Source organism: Stegastes partitus, unplaced genomic scaffold, assembly GCF_000690725.1.
Source record: "Stegastes partitus isolate 25-593 unplaced genomic scaffold, Stegastes_partitus-1.0.2 Scaffold564, whole genome shotgun sequence".
Classification (NCBI taxonomy): domain Eukaryota; kingdom Metazoa; phylum Chordata; class Actinopteri; family Pomacentridae; genus Stegastes; species Stegastes partitus.
In genome coordinates, this window is record NW_007578295.1 from 392,449 (window position 1) to 415,735 (window position 23,287).

The 23,287-nt window shown below is 47.8% G+C and overlaps 2 protein-coding genes across 2 annotated transcripts in view; both read left to right on the plus strand.

Annotated features, from left to right (window-relative positions):
• Positions 1 to 1,659, plus strand: part of plch2a (phospholipase C, eta 2a) — a 165,546-nt gene extending 163,887 nt beyond the window's left edge. Inside the window, 2 exon segments of the mRNA XM_008288558.1 lie at positions 1,402 to 1,452; positions 1,455 to 1,659. Coding sequence (XP_008286780.1) covers positions 1,402 to 1,452; positions 1,455 to 1,639 — 236 coding nt within the window. The 3' untranslated portion in view covers positions 1,640 to 1,659.
• A 4,464-nt stretch (positions 1,660 to 6,123) lies between these two features.
• Positions 6,124 to 17,539, plus strand: LOC103362257 (probable glutamate receptor). Its single transcript, XM_008288559.1, has 10 exons — positions 6,124 to 6,260; positions 6,438 to 6,513; positions 9,417 to 9,448; positions 10,596 to 10,775; positions 13,461 to 13,684; positions 15,023 to 15,120; positions 15,928 to 16,145; positions 16,257 to 16,476; positions 16,779 to 17,029; positions 17,106 to 17,539. Exons 2-10 carry the CDS (start codon positions 6,450 to 6,452, stop codon positions 17,202 to 17,204), a joined length of 1,386 nt encoding a protein of 461 aa, XP_008286781.1. The 5' UTR covers positions 6,124 to 6,260; positions 6,438 to 6,449; the 3' UTR covers positions 17,205 to 17,539.
• The last annotated feature ends 5,748 nt before the right edge of the window (positions 17,540 to 23,287 follow it).

The following is a 23,287-nucleotide window of genomic DNA, read 5'->3' on the forward strand; positions in this document are numbered from 1 at the left end:
CTGGAAGTCACGAGTGAGTCACGAGCTGCTGACATCATCCAGGTGACCGTCCGCCTGTCCTCACATGACATATCTGAGAAGGGCTCAAGTTCCTGCTAAACACCAGCTGTTGTAGACAAACCGCCTCCATCCAGCCTCGCTGCTCATCATGTGACGGCTTTCTGTGTTTTTACCATCAAAATTAATCTTGTGGGGAAACCCAGTGTGTTCAGGGAGCTGAGATGTTCGTCCTGTGGCCTCGCTGCAGCAGCCTATGTGTGCTGACATCTGTTCAGTCATATGATGCTGGCAGATGTCTGCCGTACTCGTCAGAGCTTCATCACCTGACACACTCCCTGTTTTTGGCAGGTTGACCTCTTGTCTTTCAGTTCTGTGTAAAATGCTGTGATAAATGTTCTCGTGTCTGTTACGGTGCTTTCTCTGTCCTGGAAGCTGTTTCCTTGCCTTCGTTCTCCCTCCTCTCTCCAGTTGGGCTAAATTCCTTTTTCCTCTCTGTCCCTTTTGCACGCTCTCTCTGTTCCTAGTGCAGAATTGAGGGGATGACCAGAGCCAGGTAAACACTGCTCAATGCATGCAGCCTTCAAATACATCCTCACTTTCTCTGTCTCACCAGTCTGCTTCTCTCATGATCCATGGGCCATACACCGCCGAGGGCCGCCAAAGCTTATTTATCTCCATTTTCACATGTTCTCCAAACTGCACAAACTCAGACTGACTTTAGTGGAAGTAATGAGAGCAGCATGCCAGCTCTGTCTGTTTAAATCTGTGAATGAAATGCAGGTCCAGGGACTCAGAGTGGGCAAGTGGAAACCACAATTCATAAAACTGTCACATGTATTTAGTCCTGAAGGATCATTCCAGTTTCCTGTAACTTTTGTTTTAGTTTTTGCACTCAGAGGATTTCATACCTGAGTTCTACCTCTGGAGCTCATTTAGATGACCGAGCTAACCTGGGTGGTGGAGAAATGGAATGATTGCAAGACTGAGATGTTTAGAAACCAACAGCAACCATTCACATGTCTTCACCGACCGGCTCCACGTGTCCGTCTCTGTTCCTCATGACTGAACACCAACCACCACTACAGTGTTAGCACACGATGCTAAACGTTCATGTCCTGAGCAGGAACACCGTCGACACCTCAGCTCCACTGCATTCACATTCAAATGCATTCACACGTTAAAATCAGCTCATCACACAACAAACTGTATTTAGCCTCATGTGAGCTCATTCAATCAAGGAGAGAATCACTTCATGACGTGAATGTCCACGTTCATACCGAACCCACAGATCAGTCAGTCCCACATGTTTAAGTTGATGTAACCTTACAACCAGAAGCTTTGAGTGACCAGGAGCAGCTCTGCTGGTACTGATCCGCTTCCTTCTTGTCCTTCTTTCCACAGATTGTTCTCCAGGGCAGAGACCGACTGCCCCGCTTCCATTCCTTGCACTAAACTCAGACGACACCAGGAGCGTCCGTTCCATCCGGTCTGCTTCCACTCCAGAAGAGAGTTTGTCTTCATATCACTCCTCACCTGCACCACCGCACCCGCCTTCCACAGCAATAAGTGCAGAGGCCCCACTGTCCAGTCCTTCAAACGGGGTGGTGCTCAGTCTTGCCAAGGTGAGCGGAGACCCTAAGAAGCCTACCTTTTCCAGAACTACATCGTTCCCTCCGACAAACCCTGCTGAGAAAGCTTCATTGCCTCAGTGCGGTCAGGACACCCAGAACAACAAAAGCACTCATTCGTTCATGGAGCGCACGCCGAGCCAGAGAGAAAACCAAGAAGCTCTGATGGAACAGAAAAGTTCTACAGCAGAGTTAAAGTCTGACCACAGAGGAGAGCGTCCTGCTGCAGCAGCGTCCATCAGAACTCCTGCAGCTCAGCCAGCCCAGACCAGGAGAGCTCTGTTCAACCACATGTCATCACACACACCTGTACGGAGAACAAAAAGTGAGGGCCATGTTCGGATGGACGTGGACCCAGCTGGGCCGGCCCAGTCAGCAATACCAGAGGTCTGCACTGATGCTACCATGAATGATCGCCTTTGGAGCAAGCTGGAGCCGGGCAGCCACCGAGACAGCATGTCCTCGTCCTCCAGCATCTCTTCAAGCGACACAGTCATCGACCTGTCCCTGCCTAACCTGGCCAGGAAGAGTTTCACCAGCCTGCCCTCAGCCAGCAGCACCAGCGACCCTCCGTGGGTTAACTGCCGCCGCTCAGCGTTGGTCTCCTGCGATGCCCTGCGAGTCAGCAAGAGCAAGTCAAACCCCAACCTTCAGCAAAGTGAGAGCCCCAAAGATGAGCTCAAGCCCCGCCCACTGCAGCCAGCCCAGGAAGCGTCTGTGGATTTATCCAGCAGACTGACGCAAAGAAGGCACACGTGGAGCCGGCTCTACATGGAGGAGCTCAAGCAGTCATCATCCAGAAGGCCCTCCACGGCAGCCAAAGCCCCAGCAGCTGCAGCCTCCATGTCCAAGAGCCTTGGGGATCTGACCTCTGATGACATTTCCTGCAACTTTGACAGCAAATACCGTAGCATCAGTCGCAGCTTCATTGTCAGACCAACCAGAGACCAGCTCCGCAAGGGCAGCCCGCAGAAGTCTCGGCCGCCCAGCGACCTGACGGAGCAGCTGCGGAGGCTGACTGATGTGGAGCCGCTGACCGCCAGTGACTTCAGCCCAGAGAACAGGTCCAGAGAGCCGCAGGAGGAGCTGGTGGATGAGACCCTGGTGCGAAGGACCTCCTCAAGGAGCCAAAGCAGGGTGCGGTACATTGCAAACAGGGCCAAGAAGGCCCAGGAAAGGCAGAGGCTCCAGGGCCTGATCCAGGGCAGAAGTGCAAGCTTTAGCCTTACTGGTAGCATCGGCAGCGGAAGTAGTGCAAACCCAATCGAGGAGCGAGGGAACCCCGAAGGGGCGTGTTGCGTGGCCCGGAGTCCCTGCAGCAGCCTGGACCTGCTGAGTCAGCTCACCCCCCTAGGATCTCCCTCCGCTACACAGTCTCCGTCCTCCCCAGACCCTGAAAACAGTGAAGTCTTTTTCATGCTCAAACTCTAAGAACTGGCTGACTTGGAACTGAGCGTGAGAGACACAGCTAGAGACTTGTTTGGAATACATTCCAGCTTTCTCCAGTAGAAATCTCTCTTCTTCTTTTTTCTTTTTTTAAAGTTGCATATCTTGCAAAATATCTCACAGACGACTGGCTCACGATACAGATGATTTCAGAGCCTCACAGAAAACTGTGTTGCACTGAATCAGTCACCCATGAACAATCTGTTCTCACTTTAGGTTGTGCGAGATCCTTTTTTAACCCCCCGTGCAACCAGGAAACCATGTGTTGAAGCAGCTCGTACAGCTCTGTCATCTGTCTGCACCAGATGTTGGATCATTGCCAGAATGTATTTAGAGATAAAAACGCAGGTTTTTACAGGCTTTCTGTTGACTGTCATCTACTCTAATGTCTGAGTATTTCTGGAGCGTTTCAGAGCATACAGTAGCAATAGATCACAGCTAGAGGACAGGATTTTAAAACATTCACTGTTTTTATTTACTTGAACTGTACTGATATTCTTTAACTGTGTTGGAAATTAACTTGTTTGTGTCGAGGCATTGATCTCAGCCGTTTCATCCACGAGCAATATTTTAAGAATGACGGCATGGTATCATATTGGAGGTAATGTGTAGTCTGATGCTAAAAGTCTTGGCTGAAAAAAATGGTAAGGATTCAAGGTCTTCATTTTTAGTATTCTTTGTGTAGTGCTTACGTTGTAATTTGACCGAGCTGCCATATTTCGCTGATTCCCAGCCGGTGGCACGTCACGGCACCGAGAGCTTCTGTTTTAGAGCAGTGATAGATTCCTCCACACCACGTTTAGCTCTTTTATGTCGACTGCATGTCTCTTATGCACTGTAACGTTGATCCTGGGGCTGTGCTTTGTTTTAAAAATACTTTTTATATGAAGATTTGTTAATATTCCAAACTTTTTCGGGTTGTCTCGTGGTGGTCAGTGGAGCGTCGCGTCTGAAACTCTGCGTTCTCATTGGTCCACCACGGTCCTGAAACAAGACGGAGACGACCTGAGTCGGAGCACGTTTATTTGTCGACCTGCTGTATTGTTTTCCCTGCCACGCCAGTTCTTTGTGCAACATGTTAGGGACAATATTTAATTCAAATAATGTGTAATTATGACCTGAATAAATCTCAAGTGAATATTACTGAATGTTGAACAGTCTGCTTATTTGCACTTTGCCTGAGTGCAGAGACAAAGACGAGCCGCTAACAAGCCAGTTACACTGAGCCTTATACAAACTGACATGTAAAAGCCTTTGGCCTTGGTCTTGGCAGGGTCCGCTTGCTGCTCTAATTATGGACTCTGCTTGGGTCTGTGTTTACCAGCCATCACCTCTCTTAGAAAAAAAAAGAAAAAGAAAAGAAATCTCCAGACCCCCTGCTGGAAGGAAGAATGTTCCAGAACAAAGGCTTGAATCTGCACAAGAGACAACAAGTTCAACCAGTCGTAAAAGGACAGAAAAACACCTTTTCAGCATCACTGGCCACCCAAGATCCAGGTCTGAGGATACAAACTGATTTATTCAGACGTTCTGAGTCGCCACAGTTTCCTTAGATGGAATAAAATCCAGTCGTACTTAAAAGTTTTTCTTCATGAACGTTTGTTCAGTGTTGCTTCAGTAGGACATCGACTGGAACCTGATTCTAATAATGACAGTCGCTGGGGGATTACGCTGACTGGATTTACCCTGAACCTGAACGTCCTCATGTCCTAAATGTGACTCTAATGTTCCTCAAACCCTAAACCAGCATCCTGAAATCTCAGAGTCCGTGTAGCCCCTCCGTGGTTTCTCAGGACACTGGTTTGTCAGTCAAGGGTTGGTCCATTGTCAAGCCTGTGGTTTCCAAAGCTGACAGCCACCTCTGGTGAGCTGTCAGACGCTGCCAGGCCTCTTCTTCAGCTCTGTAAGACTTTGTGAAGCGCGACATGCTCATTTTAGCGCCACGGACTCTGCTCCAGCCAGTACACAAACACAAAAGATGGCTTCATTAGGATTCCAAGAAAGGCCCCGAGTCCCTCTTAAAGCCGTATTTATCCAGACAATTTGGCAACTCTCAGCCTCTCAACTGAAACCTTCCAGCGCTGTCCAGCCCTCCAGGCCTGAGAGAATGTTTTTGCCTTAAATAGTGAATGCAGCCCCTCCTTTCAAGATGAAATCGCAGCCTGCTTTCAAAGGTTCTGTTCAAATAAATCAGCTCGGTTTGTAGACCGATGCTGTAAAAGTCTTCCTGAGATGAAGAGACAGAACAGACTTCTGTCAGTTCTGCTTTCAAATATGAATTAGTGCAGGTTGGGGTGAATTAAAACAGTTTGCGGTTTGGATGTTGGGTTCGGGGCCATGGAGGAGTCTGAACAGATGCTGTAAATAAATAAACACATAAATAGTGTGGGGGGGGAGTTTAGTTTTGTTGTTTTTAAATTTAACACTCTCACCTTAAATGACATGAGAGCCAGAAGAAGCTGCAGCTCTCTGGTCCCTTTGTGTGCTGATCAGATGTTCCCACAGGTGCTGCATTACAGGACGGATCAGATTTATGCTGAGGACTCCCTCTGGGTTCGTCATGAGGAACCCACATATGTTCCAAAACAACATCTCTTCCTGTAAATCTCTTGGACCTGCTCTCCATCCATCTGTAGGCTCGCTGCAGCACCGCCCCGGCCCACCTCGCCAGAACCAGACCCCTTCACATCAACCCCACTCCTCTCCCCATTCACAAAGATCCTGTTACGTAACCGTCCAAAGCCTGTTATGATAAATGTCAGGTAGTTACACTTCAGTCCAGAAGCAGCCGGCGGAGTCCGACCAGCATGTTTCAGATTTGTGGAGACTGAACCTGAGTCTGGACTTTATCAGAATTCATTCACTTCACTCACAATCTGTTCAGTGTAAACACGGAGATGTCGAAATCATTCTACTATATATAGAATTCTACTATGATATAGATATCATCTCCTCTCAGGCTTTATCCTGCCAGAACCCGTTCCCAACAGTCACATGTTTTGTTTCCCTCAGAGGTCCGATCTCCTCCCTCCCTGTGCTCCCATATAAACCCCCACTACACTCTGCTGTCCACAGTCCTCCCACTGCCCACCGACAAGACCGGCTGTGAATTCCTTACAGTTACTTGGAGTCATACCTTGTATATAACTCAAGGTTTTGGTCTACAGAACTCCTGACAGAACCGAGGTAAGAAAACACCTGTTTTCTGGCTTTATGTGACAGTTTTACTGCTTTTGTTTTTCACTCTTATCTGCAAAGTATTTGTCAAACAGTAACAGTAAAACAATCACCTGTGCAGGTCCTGTGAGTCTTATGTGTTGATCTCAGTCATGATGTTCAGATCAGTCTATCTGTGACCTCCAGGGTTGTGGCACCATGACGGTCGGTAAGGCTTTGGTCTCCTGTGTGGCGGCTCTGACTGCATGGCTCGTCATCGCAGGTAAGACTGACGAGTGCAACTCTCACAGTTCATCTAAGGAGGCTGGTGCACAGCACCAGATGTAGGTGAAGCTATTTTCCACCAGTTGACCCACCGAGGGAACCGCTTCGACCAAAAATGTGTATTTGTGGTTTGTGGTGATCAGTGGTTTGTTTTGCAAAGCGTGACGTTGTCCCTGCTGAACTGGAGCACGGTGTACAGAGTCAGAACCGGCTGGACCAGGTGCTCCTCATGTCCCAACCTGATCTGTCCTCTTTCAGGACTAAGCACCAGACAGTGTGATATCAAGTTTAGACACAGGTTTGATATCTCTGTTTAGACGCTCCCCCGTCATGCAAACGGCTCACCGTCTGCAGGTGGATGGTTGAACCAAAGCCAGCAGTCGCTGCTGGGAGCTGTTTACAGCTGCTTGGAATTACGCAATGATTATGCAAGGCACACTGAGCTGAAGAGGAGTTTTTTCTTTATTTATTCTTATCTTTTCTTGGAAGTGGAGCTGCTCTGCTGGCACACAGAACTCAGTGAGGGGCCCTTCAGAGCACCAGACCAGGGCACTTTGCTCTTTGCAGCCTTAAAATGTGCAACCAGTAAGCTGGTAATCATGCACGAGCTGCTCCAACACAACCTGTTGCAATCCAGTCTTTGTTCACTGATTTCATACAAATGCATCATCAAGCATTTACTGTCTACTTTTGTTCAGTCATTGTACCAGCATCCCGGGGAACTTCTGCTGCCGGACCAGATCTTTTATTGTGGTTGTGTTGCATCATGGAGCAGTTTTGTCCTCCATAGATCTCACTCACGTCTTTTTTTGTCCAGGCTAGAAAATGCTACAAACTCAGCGTTCCTCCAGGTTTGTGATCGGTGAAGCAGCTGGTTTATAAGATGGTGGCTGGTTATGTTAGTCCAGTTCGACCTGTTTACACCCAGTGCCAGAGCAGGAAGCAGCGTCTCCTTTGTGTGGCAAAGCTGGAAGTCAGGGTGTGGAGCCTGGGCTGTGTTTAAAGAATTAAAATAAGTGTTTCAGTTCTGTTAGCGATGATGACAAGTTTTCCCTAATCTTCACCACAACAAGAAGGAAGTGATTTAACCATCAGACTGTGCTGTCTCATGTGGGGTTTTGTTGTCTCCTGGTCAGGTTGGGAACTTTTCTCCCTCCCTGTTGTTCTGTCAGAGTCTTCATGTCATTTTTACACAAACTCTAAGTCACGAGACTTTTCCTCCAGGAGACTGAGGTTTATGTTCTGTGTTCAACCACTGATTTTCACGAGGTTTTATGTTATTTAGTGTCTAGTGTTGTGTTTTCACTCTCTGTTTACTTGTATTTTGACTTGCTCATGTCCAGACCATAGAGCTGTTTGGGTCCAGATGCTCCCTGTTATAACATCACCTGCATGTTAAAGGGGAGCGACGCTAACAAAACCATCAACTTCTACGTCTGACATGAAGGGATTTTGTCGCCTGTGTGCTGATAAATGACACGACAGGGAACATGGAGAACGTGACATGAAGGATCCTGTGAAAGTCTGTGATGAGGTGGGAGTGAGATCGGACTTGGCTGGGCTCTGCTGGGGTATTTTTGAGAGGACGGGAGCCCTCTGAGCACAGCCGGTCCTGACCAGCCCACCAAACCCGGTCAGTCAGTCAGGCTTCCACTAGTGGAATAAAAAAAAGCATTAAACACTGATTGGTTGCAGCATCTTGTTTACAAACAGAACTCTTAATTTACTGTTTTACATTTAAACCTTTGGTCATCCCGTATGTGACAAACCCTTATGCTTGTTCCTCAGCTGGCGCTCTGAGCTGAACGCCTCCCCGCCGTCAGTCCTCGTTTAGCCAGTGAGATCATTTCCTCCTCCTGAGCAGCCTCCCTCCTGCCTCCACAAACTGTCTGCAGAGTTAAAGCCCAGCGCTGTGCCAGCGGGCTCTGGCTGACCTATGAGACTGGGTCATGCTCCCAAATCACTTCTCACATTTGACTCCTTCCCCACTGGCGCTGCTGGACTGCTGGAGCCCAATCAAAGCGCAGAGGGGGCACCATCCACTGAGGCAGAATCCCATTTCTCACCAGTGGAGGGGCTACCTCCTCACTGTGATCTCCAAAGCACTGGGATAAATCAATTAACCATGTGGGGGAGGACTCTGCAGGCAGGCGGTGAAGTGACAGGCATCTCCGCAGATTGTAGGTCCTGCCGTTTTCTCTAGAGGAGGCTGACAGGGTGTCATGGGCTTTATATGACCCAGCCGGGCCTGCTTTTGTCATCGCATGCAAATATGAAGAACTTGCACCCCTGGCACCTCCGCTTGTCCCCCCTCCCTTCCCTGACCAACCCTGGCAGGGCATGTTAGGTCCTGCTGGACACGCTGGGAATGCCATTGGTCACAGTTATGGCAAAAAGAAAACAACTGTGAATGTCATGAGTAATGATGGGATGGGCTGTTGGCTTCATCCCCTTCATCTGATTGCCGGGTCGGGGGCTTGGAGTTGCCTGACGATGAACAACAGATCCATCCTGAAGTGTGGGTCCCCACTTTCATCCCTTTATAGGGGCCCATTTGCCCCGCTCATTGTACCTTGCCACCTCCCCCCAGTATGGAGCCACTTTTTCAGATCTCCTGAAAATCAGCCCACAACAGGAGTGTCATTGTTCCACTGTGGCTGTTTGGCTTATTTACTGCCGAGGCTGAGAGAAAAACACATGAAGGGGACTTAAGACAACAATACGCTTCATTAGGCTTTCAGAAGCTGCTCTGCACGTAAGCTTGTAGACACGAACCAAACCACTAATCAGCCAAAGAACTGGCTCAGACTAAATCCTCTCTTTTTGTGCTTGATTATGTTCACTTGCTTCGTTACTGGATTCAAAAATGTGTTGTTGTGTTTTTGTCGTTCTCTGTTCTAGATGCCAAGGAGCTATCCATCACCACCATAAAGGTATTCCTGCTTTGTGCTGCTTTCCAGGCCAGAAGTCCACAGTGCAGCTGGACAAGAGAGTCCTAAAACAACAAGGGTCTTGTTTGGTGGTTTGCCCATCATCTGCATCAGGAGCAGTAAAACTGTTCTCACAAAGTTAACTGCCAACATGGTACCAATGTTTCAGGAGTAAACAAGCCCAAACAGGAAGTGGACAGAGCTCCTGGTTAACCAAACCAACAGCCAGATGTTAGCCAGACTCTCCGTGATAAAGAGTGTTTGCATTTTGCACATTTTTTTTAACTAGTTATTTGTTTTTTTCACTATGATTATTATTAGTAATTAGTATTAGTAATTAGTAATTAGTATTTTGCTTCACAAATATCAGGAATAAGTGTTTACAAATCGCAGTTAAGTTTTGAGGACAGTTTACGAGGAGGCTGTCTGTAGGTTCTGCCCTGTTTCTGGTGAGGCTGTGGCAGCACACAAATATCATGATGTGGAATATTTGTGGTGCAGCACAGAAAAGAAAAGACAGAAATTAATATGTGTCATTTATTTTGAAGAGGACTGACTATAAACTCACTGACTCATTACACTTTGCTCTGAGGTGTCAAATCATGGAATTAGTTGTATTTCTTTATCATGTGATAGAACATAATAGGTTGGTTGTTTAACCACACCTTGAGTTCCTCAGCATGCCGTCTATATCCTGTATGACTCTGTGGTTCTGTGACACTGAGGCAGCTGTCTGGTTTTCAGGCAGTTCTCCTTCACTGAAACCTTCACTGTACATGACGGGAACAATCACTGTCCGGATCAAATCGGGCTGTACGTTAAAGAAACAAGCATTTCAGGGAGCTCACCTCTAAGTTGGACTTCCAGATAAAGTGGCGTCGATCTCTGGACAAACTGTTCTAACATGTCGACAGTCAAGACATACAAAAACATGTTTCCAGACTCAGAGAGTTTTCCTGTTTACACCACGACATGAGCTGTCCACTTTTCTCTTCCAACAGTCTTTCGCATGTTTCAGCTTTTCCACTTTTAATGCATGACCAACATTTTAGACAAAAGCTTTACACCCACATGCACTTCCACTTCCTCCCTGTTTTTCACATATACATTTTCTTCATCCTCAGAGCACTGACCCCTTCTGTTTCCTCAGCAAGAGCCGTACACCATGAGCAGGGGGTCCGATATGGAGGGCTACTGCATTGACCTGATCTCAGAGCTCTCCAAGAAGCTGGGCTTCAAGTACAAACTGCACCTGGTGAAGGACAACCGATACGGATCCATCGACTCTAATGGCAACTGGAACGGCATGATTGGTGAAGTAGTCAGAGGGGTAAGTCACTGAACACCTCACACGTTGGTAATACCTCACCTTAATATAGCGTGTATATGTTAGCGTGTGTCATGGGACATTTGTTGGCATCCGTCTGCCTCTGGAGACGATGGGGTGTGCGCCATAGATCAGTCGGCAGATTGTTTGTTGTTTGTTTACTGTTTGTTTGTTCCTGCTGTAGCTGTACAGGCCGACGCAGGAGCAACAAGTTCTGTTGTATTTTTTGCAGGTAAATTCTGCACTTCGCTGTGTTTGGCCTGACGCTGGCCTCTGTCCTCTGTGCTCCTTCGTCTCTTCCCACCAATCCTCACTCTTTCGCCAGTCTTGAAGCTGTCTTTGACGGCAAGCCTCCGTCTGCTGCAGTTAGAAGCTGCAGCCTCCCAGCCAGTCTTCATGTTTTTTTGCAGACACCTTTATAGAGAAGGACAGGCCTTCCTGCAGGTCAGGAGCCAGTTGCGAGCTCACCATCCAACAAGTCCTTGGGGATCCTCCGTCCTGCATACGGCTGACCTGACCAAGCCAGCGCAGGCACCTTAGCGACATCAAGGCAAACACACTTAGCATTCCTTGCACAGGTGGAAGGTGTTGAGTCTTCATTCTTGGCAGGTGTACAGAGTCCAGGACTCACTGCCACAGAGCAGCATGCCGAGCACACGGGCTTCATACACCTTTATCTTGGTATATGTGGTCAGCATAGAGTGATCCCAGAATTTCCTCGTTAACGAGACATTGCTGCTGCTGCTCGGCTGATTCTCGTGTTCAGTTCATGATCTAGGGAGAGGTTGCTGGAGATGGAGCTACAGTAGGTGAAGTTCTCAATCACCACAAAGATGTGCTCACCAGCTGAGAAGACCATCTCAACTCTTGATCTTTTTTGCTCTGAACCCACACTCACCACGGTGCTCTCCCAGGAGTAGAGCTCTTGGTGGTGTTTAGCCCACCTCTCCATCTGTTGGCTGCAGTCAGTTATCATGTCGCCAGAAACCGTCTTTAGTGATGCAGTCCTGGTGGCGCTCAGGCCAAAGGCTTTCTTTGTACCATTATACATGGTGTGGATGTTGCCACAGTCAACAGAGAGTTGGGTGCTGTGACACAGGTTCAGCCAGGACTCACTGACAGAGCAGTTCTTTGGGCGTTGCTCTTCACCCTCCTGAGTGCAGCCATTGTTTTCTCTAAACACTCCCTCTTGTATTCAAGCAGCACAGCTCGCTTGGCCTGAGTTCTGCGATACCAGCTTTGAACCAGTCTGCGTTCCACTTCTCTTACTTGCCAATGGTGTCCATGGTGGATTTTTAGATGGCGTAGTGGATGTGGGTCCATGTCGTTCCTGGAGGCCTCTTTGATGGAGCTGGGAAAACGCTCCTGCAAGTCAGGGCTTGCTGTCTTGGTGGTGGTGTTGCGCAAGTGTTCTGTTTGAAACGGTGGATTCGCTTGGGCAACAGATGCACCTTGGTGTCAACCAGGGAGTGGTTGGTGTTGCAGTCAGCGCTGTGGTAACTGCATGAGATGAGGACACAGTTCAGTGAGGTTCTTTAGGTAATGGCAATATGCAGCTGGTGCCAGTGGCGGATTCTGGGGTGCCGCCAGGATACCCTGTGGTGAGGTTTGCTGAAGAAGAACGTGTTGGTGATACAGAGGCCTTGGTAAGACCATAGTTCCAGCAGCCTCTGGTCGTTCTCATTCAGCTTGCCAGTACTGAAGTGGTCAGGAGTCGCAGTCAGTTCCCACAAAGGTGTTGCAGTCCCCAAGTAAGTACAGGTGTTCTGTGGCAGGGAAGTTCCTGATGGTGGCCTCCAGCTGCTTGTAGAACTCATCTCTGGCCTCGACCGAAGACCAGAATGTGGGAACATAGACACTCTGGATGTTCACAGGGCCAAGAGAGAGAAAGTGGGCAGTGCCTTTGGACGGCGGCTCGACGGCAGACAGTAGGAAGTTTCTCACTGCAAGCCTAATGCCATGAAGCCCTGGTTCATGGAGAGTGTGTAGTCCTGTTCTCATAGGCTGCCGTTTGATGGAAGTCGTGTCTCTTGTAGTGCAACAATGTTAATAGTGAGCCTCTTGGTTGATGGTGGCTGTTTTTCTGGAGTCATCAACCTGTGGTAGGTTGTTGGAGAGGCCAGGACTCATTGTCCTGACATTCCTGCTTGCTAGTCGTAGGATTGGCAGCGTTCTTTTCATTTTGTCTGGTGTGAGTGTTGATGATCGCTTGTTGGTTCTTTTCCTTAGCTCCAAGCACCTACTGGAGCAGACAGACTGTGGCAGCACCTTATTGTCCAGCGGCTGCCTGTCGAGGGCAGCCAATAGCTGACCAGTAGGACTGCGATGGTCCCTCCCACCATCGTAGACAACTCGTAGCACCCGAGTTAACGCCAATCTACTTTGGGCTTGTAACTCGTAATTGCTGCCGCCCAGGTTGTTTCTGTTTCTGGACTGTATACAGTATTTGGCTTGCTAATGGTAAAATACAACGAGAGGGAATTCGCCTTGCATGAGATACAGACAGGATAGGATGTGTGAGAAGAGAGATTCTTCTTTACAGGATCAATAGAGTATAAAACACAAAATGTATAAAATGAACACCATTCTTTTCCCTTTGATTCGTCACTCAGCTTGTGCTCATGTGACTCGACACAGCTTGTTCTATGTCCTGTCCTGTGTGATAAGTTTGCCTGTGTCCTCCACCAGGAGGCTGACCTGGCTGTGGCCCCACTGACCCTCACTGCAGTCAGAGAGCAGTATGTGGACATGACCACGCCCTTCATGCAAACAGGCATCGGCTTCATCCTGCACAAAGACATGGCCTCAGAAGAGAGCACCTTTAGCCTCCTGTCGCCTTTCTCCACGGACATGTGGGTTGGCGTCCTCATTGCATTTCTGCTAACGGGCCTGTGCATGTTCCTGGTGGGCAGGTAAGTACAAGTTTCAAAATGCCCTCCTCCAAAACTACTGGCTGATTGGTGAACGCTAGTGTGGTCCGTTAGTATTGCTCAGCCCATTCTGTGTGTATAATGGGCTCATGCTAGTGGTTGACAGTAATTAACATGCTACTATCATGGATGGAGGAGCCTGCTGAACATGTCTAACTCAGCATGCTGAGTCAGTTAACCAACAGATGCACGACAGACACGCTGAATTATCTCCATGTACATTTATCAAAAAAGCATCAAAGACCAACTGAAACCAGATTCCTCAAACCTTTCAGAAGGAGGTTTGAGACACATTTAAGCTAAAAAAAAAAGTCCTCCAAGACATATCTGTAATCTCTAACACTTAAACACCAGTGTGTCAGTGCAAATGTGAGATTGTCTTCATACGTCAGTGGTCTGCCTCCTCTGATAAGTGGTTGTTCTCTGTGTTAGTGTCATTTATAGCAGCAGTTCTTTTTCAATTAAATCCCGTTTCAAAAGCTGAAAAATGTTCTTACCCCCCACAGCCCAATAAACCAAGTCCATATGCTGGACTGTAGGAGTTTTACTGAGATAAACAAAAGGTTTAGATAATCATGACAACCTTTCTAACATTGGAGGGCAGTAATTGCTGTAACATAACTGCTGAAGTGCAGAAGTTATGTTCTGCCAGCTGTTGAGTCGCCTCAGCGGCACCACCTCGCTCTGAATGAGGACTTTAACTTTACTGCATAGAACAATGCACACATCCATGTTACTGTAGAATGTAAAATGTTCTTATTTCTATGAATTTACTTGTACAAGGGAAGTTGGAAGAATGTGTGGCCTTTGCAGAGAATCCTATTTGTCAGATTTCCTGTTAATAAATCCTCAGAAATGAGTGTTAGAGTTTTAGCCAGCAGACCTGTATGAGTGAACCTTGCTGTGCAAATGCTGGACTGCACGGTGGCTCAGTGGTTAGCACCGTGGCCTCACAGCTAGAAGGTCGCCGGTTGGCGTCCCGGTGAGGACACCCGGGATCTTCCTGCGTGGAGTCTCCATGTTCTCCCCGTGCAGCGTGGGTTCTCTCCGGGTTCTCCGGCTTCCTCCCACAGTCCAGAAACATGCTGAGGTTAATTGGTGATTGTAAATTGTCCGTAGGTGTGAATGTGAGTGTGCTTGGTTGTCTGTCTCTAAGTGTAGCCCTGTGATAGACTGGTTACCTGTCCAGGTGAACCTGCCTTCACCCTGAGTCAGCTGGGATAGGCTCCGCCCCCCCATAGTGAGGATTAAGGTGTAGAGATGATGGATGGTGCAAATGCAGCTTTTACACTGGTGGTTATGAAGCCTTTTTTTCTGCAGGATCAGCCCCTCTGAGTGGCCTGAGCCAGACACAGACCAGCACAGCTTCACTTTGCTGCACAGCTTCTGGTACATCACAGGAGCTCTCACCCTGCAAGGTACCGCAGCAGTCCGCTAAACCCAACCACAGGAACCCAGACACACACTGCTGGATGCTGGATGCCTCCGCCTACATGCTCTCTCAGAATAAATGTGGGGTTACAGCTTCAAGTAGAATACACCAAAATGTGTGTCGTAACTTAAAAACAAGTGATGGAGGAATCAGGATGGACCTGATAGTAGACCGTCATTCATCAGCGTTTCCTGATGACGTCTAAGCCAGGATTATATAGGACACAGTCAGTAGTTACTGGAGAACGGACTGGGAGGTGCTGTTTTAATGAATCTCAGTCCACATTCATGCTTCACTCGGTCTTTATTCATTACACTCATTTTTGTGTATCACATTGTAAACCTGAAAAACTCTTAAAAGCACAACAACCTTTTTAAAAAATATATTTTTCAATTCTGTGAAATAAAATCAAGACAGTGAATATTCAGTTTGGTAGTTCAACGTGTAAGAAGTCAGCTGATGGTCGTTCAGTCAGTCATCTGTTTGTCTGCATCATTTAAAGTCTTTTGCATTTTTGTTCCTTCTTTGTGTAATTTTAGGGAAAACACTTTGTCTGCATAAGAATCTGCACAAAGTTGTGATGCTTTAAGAAAAACTTGCAGCGATGTGCATTCCTTCTTTGGATCCAGTTGTTCTGTATGAAGTAAAAGTGACAAAAGTTTTCTTTTGTTGAGGCTTTTCCAAACTGCAGTCATAGAATCAGTGAATGCTGATCACACAAAGCTCATCCACAAGCTGCCGTTCTGGTCACTTGGTTCTGCTGCTGCAGCCCGTCTGCTCTCTGTCCCGTCAGGCGCCGGTCCTCACCCTAAAGCCCTGTCTGGACGGGTTGTCGGCGCCATCTGGTGGATCTTCGCTGTGCTGCTGCTGGCCTGTTACTTTGGCAACTTCAACTCCATGTTGCACTCCAACAGGAAGCACATCTCCATCAACAGCTTTGAGGACCTCGCTAGCCAGGATGTGATCGACTACGGCACCGTGGAGGCTGGATCCACCATGCTCTTCTTTAAGGCACCATCTCTTCCTCCTACCAGGGCTCATGATCATCACAGCTGCTAAATACTTTCTGAGATAAATGTCCATAGAAGTAAATGTTATATTTTTCATCATTTTCTTTCACAGCACTCCAACAACCCGGTGTACCGGCGCATCTACGAGCGAATGGAGCGTAAGAAAAGCTACGTGTCCAGCATGGAGGAGGGTGTTCGCCGGACGCAGGAGGGAAACTTTGCCTTTATCGGTGAAGCCGTGTCCTTGGACTTGGCCGTGGCTCGGTACTGCAGACTGACCCGCTCGCAGGAAGTCATCTCTATGAGAGCTTACTCCATCGCAGCTCCTCTGGGTGAGTCGCTGGGATGTTACATTTCAATGTCAAAGTCAGCGTTGATCCTTTGCTCACGGTCACCTGGAGCACATGTGGTCTTTCTCTGGTGGCTTCAGCTGGAGCGACTGTCATGACGGATGTGGAGCTGGTTTTCATAGTGAAATGTAAACTGAAAGTAGTAGGAGGTCAGACTCCTGTAGCAGGTTCAGCATCCGGTGGAACGTCTGAAACCAGAAGAACGAAGGAGCAGGTCGTGGTTGTGAAGAGAGATTCTCAGCAGCCTCCTCCTTCTGTCACACCGAGTGTTTCTGCTCCACCAGGTTCCCCGCTGGTGAAGAACCTGACCAATGCCATCCTCCAGCTCAGTGAGTCCGGTGAGCTGACATACCTGCGGGACAAGTGGTGGGCCAGCAGCTGCGTGAGCGCCGACGGGGCCCACGTCTCGGAGGCCCTGCTGCCCGGTGACCTCCGTGGTCTCTTCCTCCTCCTGGGACTGGGCCTGGGTGTTGGCCTCCTGCTGGCCCTGCTGGAGCTCCTGTCCAGGGCGCGTCACCAAGCCAAGGATGGCAAGGTAGGGCAGCGCACCGCATGCTGTGATCATGTCACTGAGCATTTTATTCACTTTCATGTCTTCTGTCCTTTTTCAGAAATCCTGCTGCTCAGTCCTGACGTCAGAACTGAACCAGCGGTTCGGCAGCAGAGGGGAGAGCGCCGAGCCAGACAGCGCCGACAAAAGCAAAGCCTAAAGGAGAAGTTTACATGTCAGCATTTGTGAAGATAGCGTCAGAGATAAGAGCCTCTGTCCATCCAGCACCCCAGCCTTCTGTGTTGTGTAGTAACCGCCATGTGTTGGTGTTTCATGTGTTTTGTATCCTCCAGAGAAGCTCGGCGGCCACGTAGACCAGCTCGCAGCAACAGGAACGTAGACGTCATACGTTCAATACTAATCACTGTGTTTCCTTTACTGGCTGCTGTTGTGTGTGATCATATATCCACTCTGAGTAACACAACGTATATCTGAGCTCAGTAGTTGTAACAGGTTTTATTTACTCGTATATTCCAAATAAATCTCTCAATATCACACCTGCTCCCTTTGTTCAAGTACACAAAGATTTTTATTGAGGAAATTAGTTTCTTACTGAGCAAGAAAGAAAAACAATAAGACTTGTTGTTCTGTATTAGTCAGGGCAAAAAATAAAGAGACATACATAAGAAATGCAGTGATTACAAGTAAAAAGCATGAGACAGACAGTGGAAACCAGACGTTTACATCCACCAGATGAAAAACACAGAACATTTTACTTCTCTGTCTGACATTAAATCAGACCAAACTCTTCCTGTTTCAGGTCAGTCAGGATCACCAACATTATTTATATTTGCTAAACACCAGAATAATGAGAGAATGTTTTATGACTTTCTTCAGAGTCAGAAGTTTCCATCCATCTCCTCAGTATCTGCTAGCGTTGCCTTTAAACTCTATGATTTGGGTCAAACGTTCTGGGTTTCCTTCCACAAGCTTCTCACAACAGTCTGATGAGTTCTGGCCCATTCCTCCTGACAGAACTGGTGGAACTGGGTCAGGTTTGTTGGTCTCCTTGCTCCACTGATGTTCTCCAGGATGGAGATCAGGGCTTTGTGATGGCCACTCTGTTGTCCTGAAGCCTCTCTGTAGCTAATCTGGCGCTATGCTGAGGGTCATTGTCCATCTGAAGACCCATTAGTGTCCAAGCTGTAACGTCCTGCTGATGTCTGGAGATGTTGCTTCAGTATCTCCACATCATGTTCTTTCCTCATGATGCCATCTATTGTGTGAAGGTCACCAGTCCCTCCACAGCATGATGCTGCCACCCCCGTGCTCCACAGCTGGGATGGTGTTCTCAGGCTTCCAGCTTCCTCCTTTTTCCTCCAGATGTACCGATGGTCATTAAGGCCAAACAGTTCAGGTTTGGTTCCATCAGACCACAGGACATGTCTCCACTGATGAAGCTCTTTGTCCCTGTGTGCATCTACAAACTGTAATCTGTCTTTTCTATGGTTCTTCTGGAGTGATGTCTTCTTCCTCTCTTGGCTGGTTTCTTTAGATGTTCCATGTTGTCACCAAAGGCAGCAGTGTGTTTGAGGTGAGCCTTAAAATACATCCACAGGTGTGCCTCCAGGTAACTCAGAGGCTGTCAGTTAACCAATCAGAAGCTTCCAATGCCATGACATCATCATCTGGGCTTTCCCAAATAGTTTGAAGGATCTTAGTGGATGTAAACTTCTGACTATGAAGAAAGTCCTAAACATTCTCTCTCTCATTATTCTGGTGTTTAGCAAATAGAAATAAGTTTTGGTAAAACTAACTGAAACAGGAAGAGTTTAGTTAAATGCTGTCAAGTAAGAATGCTTTAAAAAAATGTTCATATTTAGCAGTTTACAAAATGTAAAGTGAGTGAACAGAAGAAAACTCTCAGTCACATCCATATCTGGTGGTTCTGCCCTTCGCCTTCCTACCTGCCTAAGACTTTTGCACAGTAATGATACAGAAACAGATTTAGGATAAACTGCTGAGCAGTAATATCAGAAATGATATTTACATTATTGTTTAGATCTGAGTGTCTCATGCTGTAGCTGCTGTTCCTGCAGAAGATGGAGGCGATGGTCCTGGTGGGACAGCCCTCCTGAGGCGCTCTGTGCTGCTCCTCAGTGGTTTCAGTCCACGGCTGAAGCTGCTCTGATGTGACACCAGAGTGGCTGCAGAGGATGAGAGGTGTTGTTCCTCCTCTCTGACACCTCCACTGCCAGGACAGAACCAGCTCCTCTGATCAGTCTGTTAACGTCGGCTACCTTCACCCTCACCACAGATGTTTTCCAGATGTTTCTGTAAGACGACAAAAACACACGACTTTGTGAAATACGACTTGTAACTTCTCTTATCAAACCAAACATGATGATTCGCTGCAGCAGGCTGAATGTGTTCCAGACGGCAACCAGCAGATGGCAGCATCTGTTTATCTATGTCCTGGGAGCCAATCACAACAGCCTGGTTTTCTTGAATTAAGCTGCAGAAGGTTTTGTGGCATCTATCACATGTGCAGACACTCTGAGAACTCAGAGGTTCTACCGGGCCGGTACGGCCGCACATCATCAGCATCACAGAAAAATTAGACACTTCATGGATGGAGGAAAACATGAACACACAACAGAGCTACTAAAATAGGTCACAAAAACAAAGTTGACTGGAGAAAAGTCTGGTTTGTGGTCACTAATGGAGACACAGGACCTGCTATTTCCCAGGTAGGAAGCCATGTTAATGCTGTATCAGATATCTGATCTCCCCATCCAGCGCCTCGGTCGGTCCAGCAGGATGTTGTGACTGACTGTGTCAGAGAAGAACAAGGACTGAGCACATCCTGTCATCAGCCGCCATTTAAAGGTCATTGGTCAGTGTTAAAACAAAAACATAGAACATAGAGTCTATACGGTGTGTATCGGCTGATCGTTTATAGGTGAGACACTTGGTCCATTTAAAACAGCATTAAAGCTACTGAACAGGTAAATGTCAGACTGTTGACTCCACAGCTGGAGCTCTCAGGTCCAGAGTAGAACCAGCAGCAGCACCACAGCTGTGGTCCACGCATGAACTGATTAAAATGGAAACGCTGTTTGAAAGTCAAAACACGCTCAGATAAAAATTCAGGGGAAAAATTCTGCTAAAAAAAAAGCTGCTGATTGATTTTGGACGTATTAAAGCAAACAAGATGAGGTGGAGGCTGCCGGGTTTAAACAGCAGGACTTCAAAGGAAGGAAATTCAGGACCAGGGAACTGACTGCATCTGTGGCAGCAGCTCACAGAGCCGCCGCCGTGACAGCTATCAGCACAGCCAGCAGAGAGCTGGTGCTGGATTAGACACATCGTTTTATAAGTTAGTCAGACACTTCACAATGAAATGATCCATGTTCAGCACCATTAGCGAGGGAGCATCACTGATGGGGAACCAGTGGCTACTGGTGGGACACTGGTTCTGTTTATTTACTGAAGATTGTCTTTGAAGGAGACGTGAGCGAGTGCAGAGGTTGTGCAGAGGTTGTGCAGAGGTTGTACAGAGGTTGTGCGGAGGTTGTGCAGAGGTTGTGCAGGAGAGCACGGCGGTCCAAGGCAGCACTCTGCTCCAGCAGCAGGTCTGTGTTTTACAGAGTTCAGGCTGGAGAGTAAATGTGGAGAATCAATCATATAAACACTAGATAGAGAATCTGATTCTTGTTGCTTTGTACGTCTCACCTGTCATTGCGATGCGTGTTGTGCACCCGTATGACCACTTGGAGGTGCTATAGGATCTCTGTTAGCGTAGAGCTCAGTGGATTTGTTCTCCTCATTAGTGTGGGGTAAAGAACTGCAGCTCAGTATGCATCAAGTGGACTCCCAGCAGAACTCGTGCCGTCAGTTGTAGACTGAATCATTCTGCCGAACATTCATGATGCTCTGCAAATGAGCCGTGGAGCTGAAATGATTCACTGGTTACTGTAAAAATCACGCTGCAGTAAATAAAATGAAAGGTGAACCTAATAAAGCACCACATGCAGCAGGAGAGCGGACCCCACCCTCAGGGCCTCCACCGGCCCCACATTCATTTCTCAGTTTCTTTGTAGAACTTTGATTAATTCAGAATCGGTTTGGAAACGTGCGCTGCTGACGTCAGGCAGATCCCTCATTACACATGGTGCATAATCAGCTGCAACAAATGTGAAATGAAAACACATTTTTAAAGGCATTGTGTCCGACGTACAAAGACCAGTGCTCACTAGGTTCAGGCTGACTGGAGGCACTGAAGGTGTTCTCTGGAACATCTCCTACATCCAGGGTCTGTTCTTGATACTTGGATTAAGTCACATAACAGGAGCGTAAACACGTTTTTCTAGCTTGTAACAAAGCATGTTTGGTCACACGAACATACATTCCAGGAAACTGCATGTTTTAAATTCCTCATAATTTCAAAAAAAACAAAACAAAAACAAAACCCTGTAAATTAGTGGGATGTTACCAAGAAGCCCGTCTACAGTTCACTGTTAATTGTAAAAGAAACAGAGTGCTGGTTTGTTGCTGCGGTTATTGGATACCTCCATCCATCCATCCATCATCTCTACACCTTCATCCTCACCAGGGTCATGGGGGGCGGAGTCTATCCCAGCTGACTCAGGGTGAAGGCAGGTTCACCTGGACAGGTAACCAGTCTATCACAGGGCTACACTTAGAGACAGACAACCAAGCACACTCACATTCACACCTACGGACAATTTACAATCACCAATTAACCTCAGCATGTTTCTGGACTGTGGGAGGAAGCCAGAGAACCCGGAGAGAACCCACGCTGCACGGGGAGAACATGGAGACTCCACGCAGGAAGATCCCGGGTGTCCTCACCGGGACGCCAACATTCACACCTACGGACAATTTACAATCACCAATTAACCTCAACAGGTTTCTGGACGAGGCTGCAAGGTGGCTCAGTGGGTAGCATCGTCGCCTCGCAGCTAGAAGGTCGCTGGTTTTCTGGTCCATGCCCCTTAAAAATCCTAAAGACCGACCACACAACAAACAAAACCGCATTAATCAGCTCATGTGTGCCACAGAACGGGCTAAACATCCCTCTGTTGGGTCACCATGAACTCCATACATGACAACAGCAGCTCTTATTGGCTGCTCCCCGTCACCACTTCCTGTCCAGTCCCAGAGTCGGTGCGTTCCCTTTCTGGTTGGTTTTACTTGTATAAGTGTTTTGCTACTTGTAGATTTGGTTTTTACTTCCCAGCCACCGTAGGATCTCTCCCATCTCTGCTCTGCACCACAACAAGGCTCAGAATGTGCTTGAATGAGGTTCGAGTCACTAAATTGTCAGAAGCTCCAGACGTCTGCATTCTTGTGCCGTTACAGTAAATATGATTATGTTCATTGGTGAAAATGTCCTCCGGCTGTGTGAAATGACCTGCACTTGAACCTGCTAATCAGCTTCAGGACTCATTGATTTAGCGCCGGCAGGAGGATCTGATGGCTGAGGCTGAGCAGGCGGGGGGCCGAGGCATGAGAGCGAGCCGGAGACGTGGAGGAAGAAAACGAGCGCTATTGATTTGGTGGCAGGCAGCTCCTGACAGCTGCGCTAAGCTAGCACGTATTCTCCTCTTCGCCACAGTCTGCAGTCTGCTGGGCCGACAGGGAAGTGCCTAAGCAGATTAAGCTGCAAATCCCACAGATTTCCTGCCCAATTATTTTTTCTATCAGGAGATCCTGAAGGGCTTTATCAGGGTTAACGCCGATGATACTGTGGTTACCTGGAGTTTAGTGTTCTATGCCTGACTCAGAGCAGCATTTTAATGGTCGACCTAAACAGTGATCGGGATGTGGTAACGGTGTCAACGGCCACCTCCATCCACGGCTCACTGTTATCTGGACATGTCAGAGTGTTTCTCTGACTGCAAACCTCCAGGAGGAGCTGATGACTGGGAACAGTCTGCTGCAGGAGGCTCTAAAGTCAGTAGACGTATTATGAGATGTCAAAACTGTCTTCTGTCTTGAGTTTGCTCTTCTGGACAAGACTGATGTTGAGAGCATGAGGTCATCAGCATGTTCAGTATGGCTGCCTGATAACTGCTGAGGTGGAGGAGAGTTTAGTCTCACAGCAGTATCTGGTATTGATCAACCAGTTTAATATCCAAGTTATGACTGAAGAACGTCTCAGGTCCTGAGTTGTGACGTCTGGATGACTTTCGGTGCTTAACTTTGGAAATGCGCCATCGTTCAGGTAACTTGTTCTACCTGTGATGTTTCTAGAGAATCGTACGACAGAAACTCTCA

Excerpts from the sequence above, each read along its gene's own strand:
- LOC103362257 (XM_008288559.1), top strand. The coding sequence starts at position 6,450 with ATGACGGTCGGTAAGGCTTTGGTCTCCTGTGTGGCGGCTCTGACTGCA. Across the intron at positions 16,477-16,778 it reads CTCCATCGCAGCTCCTCTGG|GTTCCCCGCTGGTGAAGAAC; the intron begins GTGAGTCGCTGG and ends CTGCTCCACCAG. Across the intron at positions 17,030-17,105 it reads ACCAAGCCAAGGATGGCAAG|AAATCCTGCTGCTCAGTCCT; the intron begins GTAGGGCAGCGC and ends GTCCTTTTTCAG.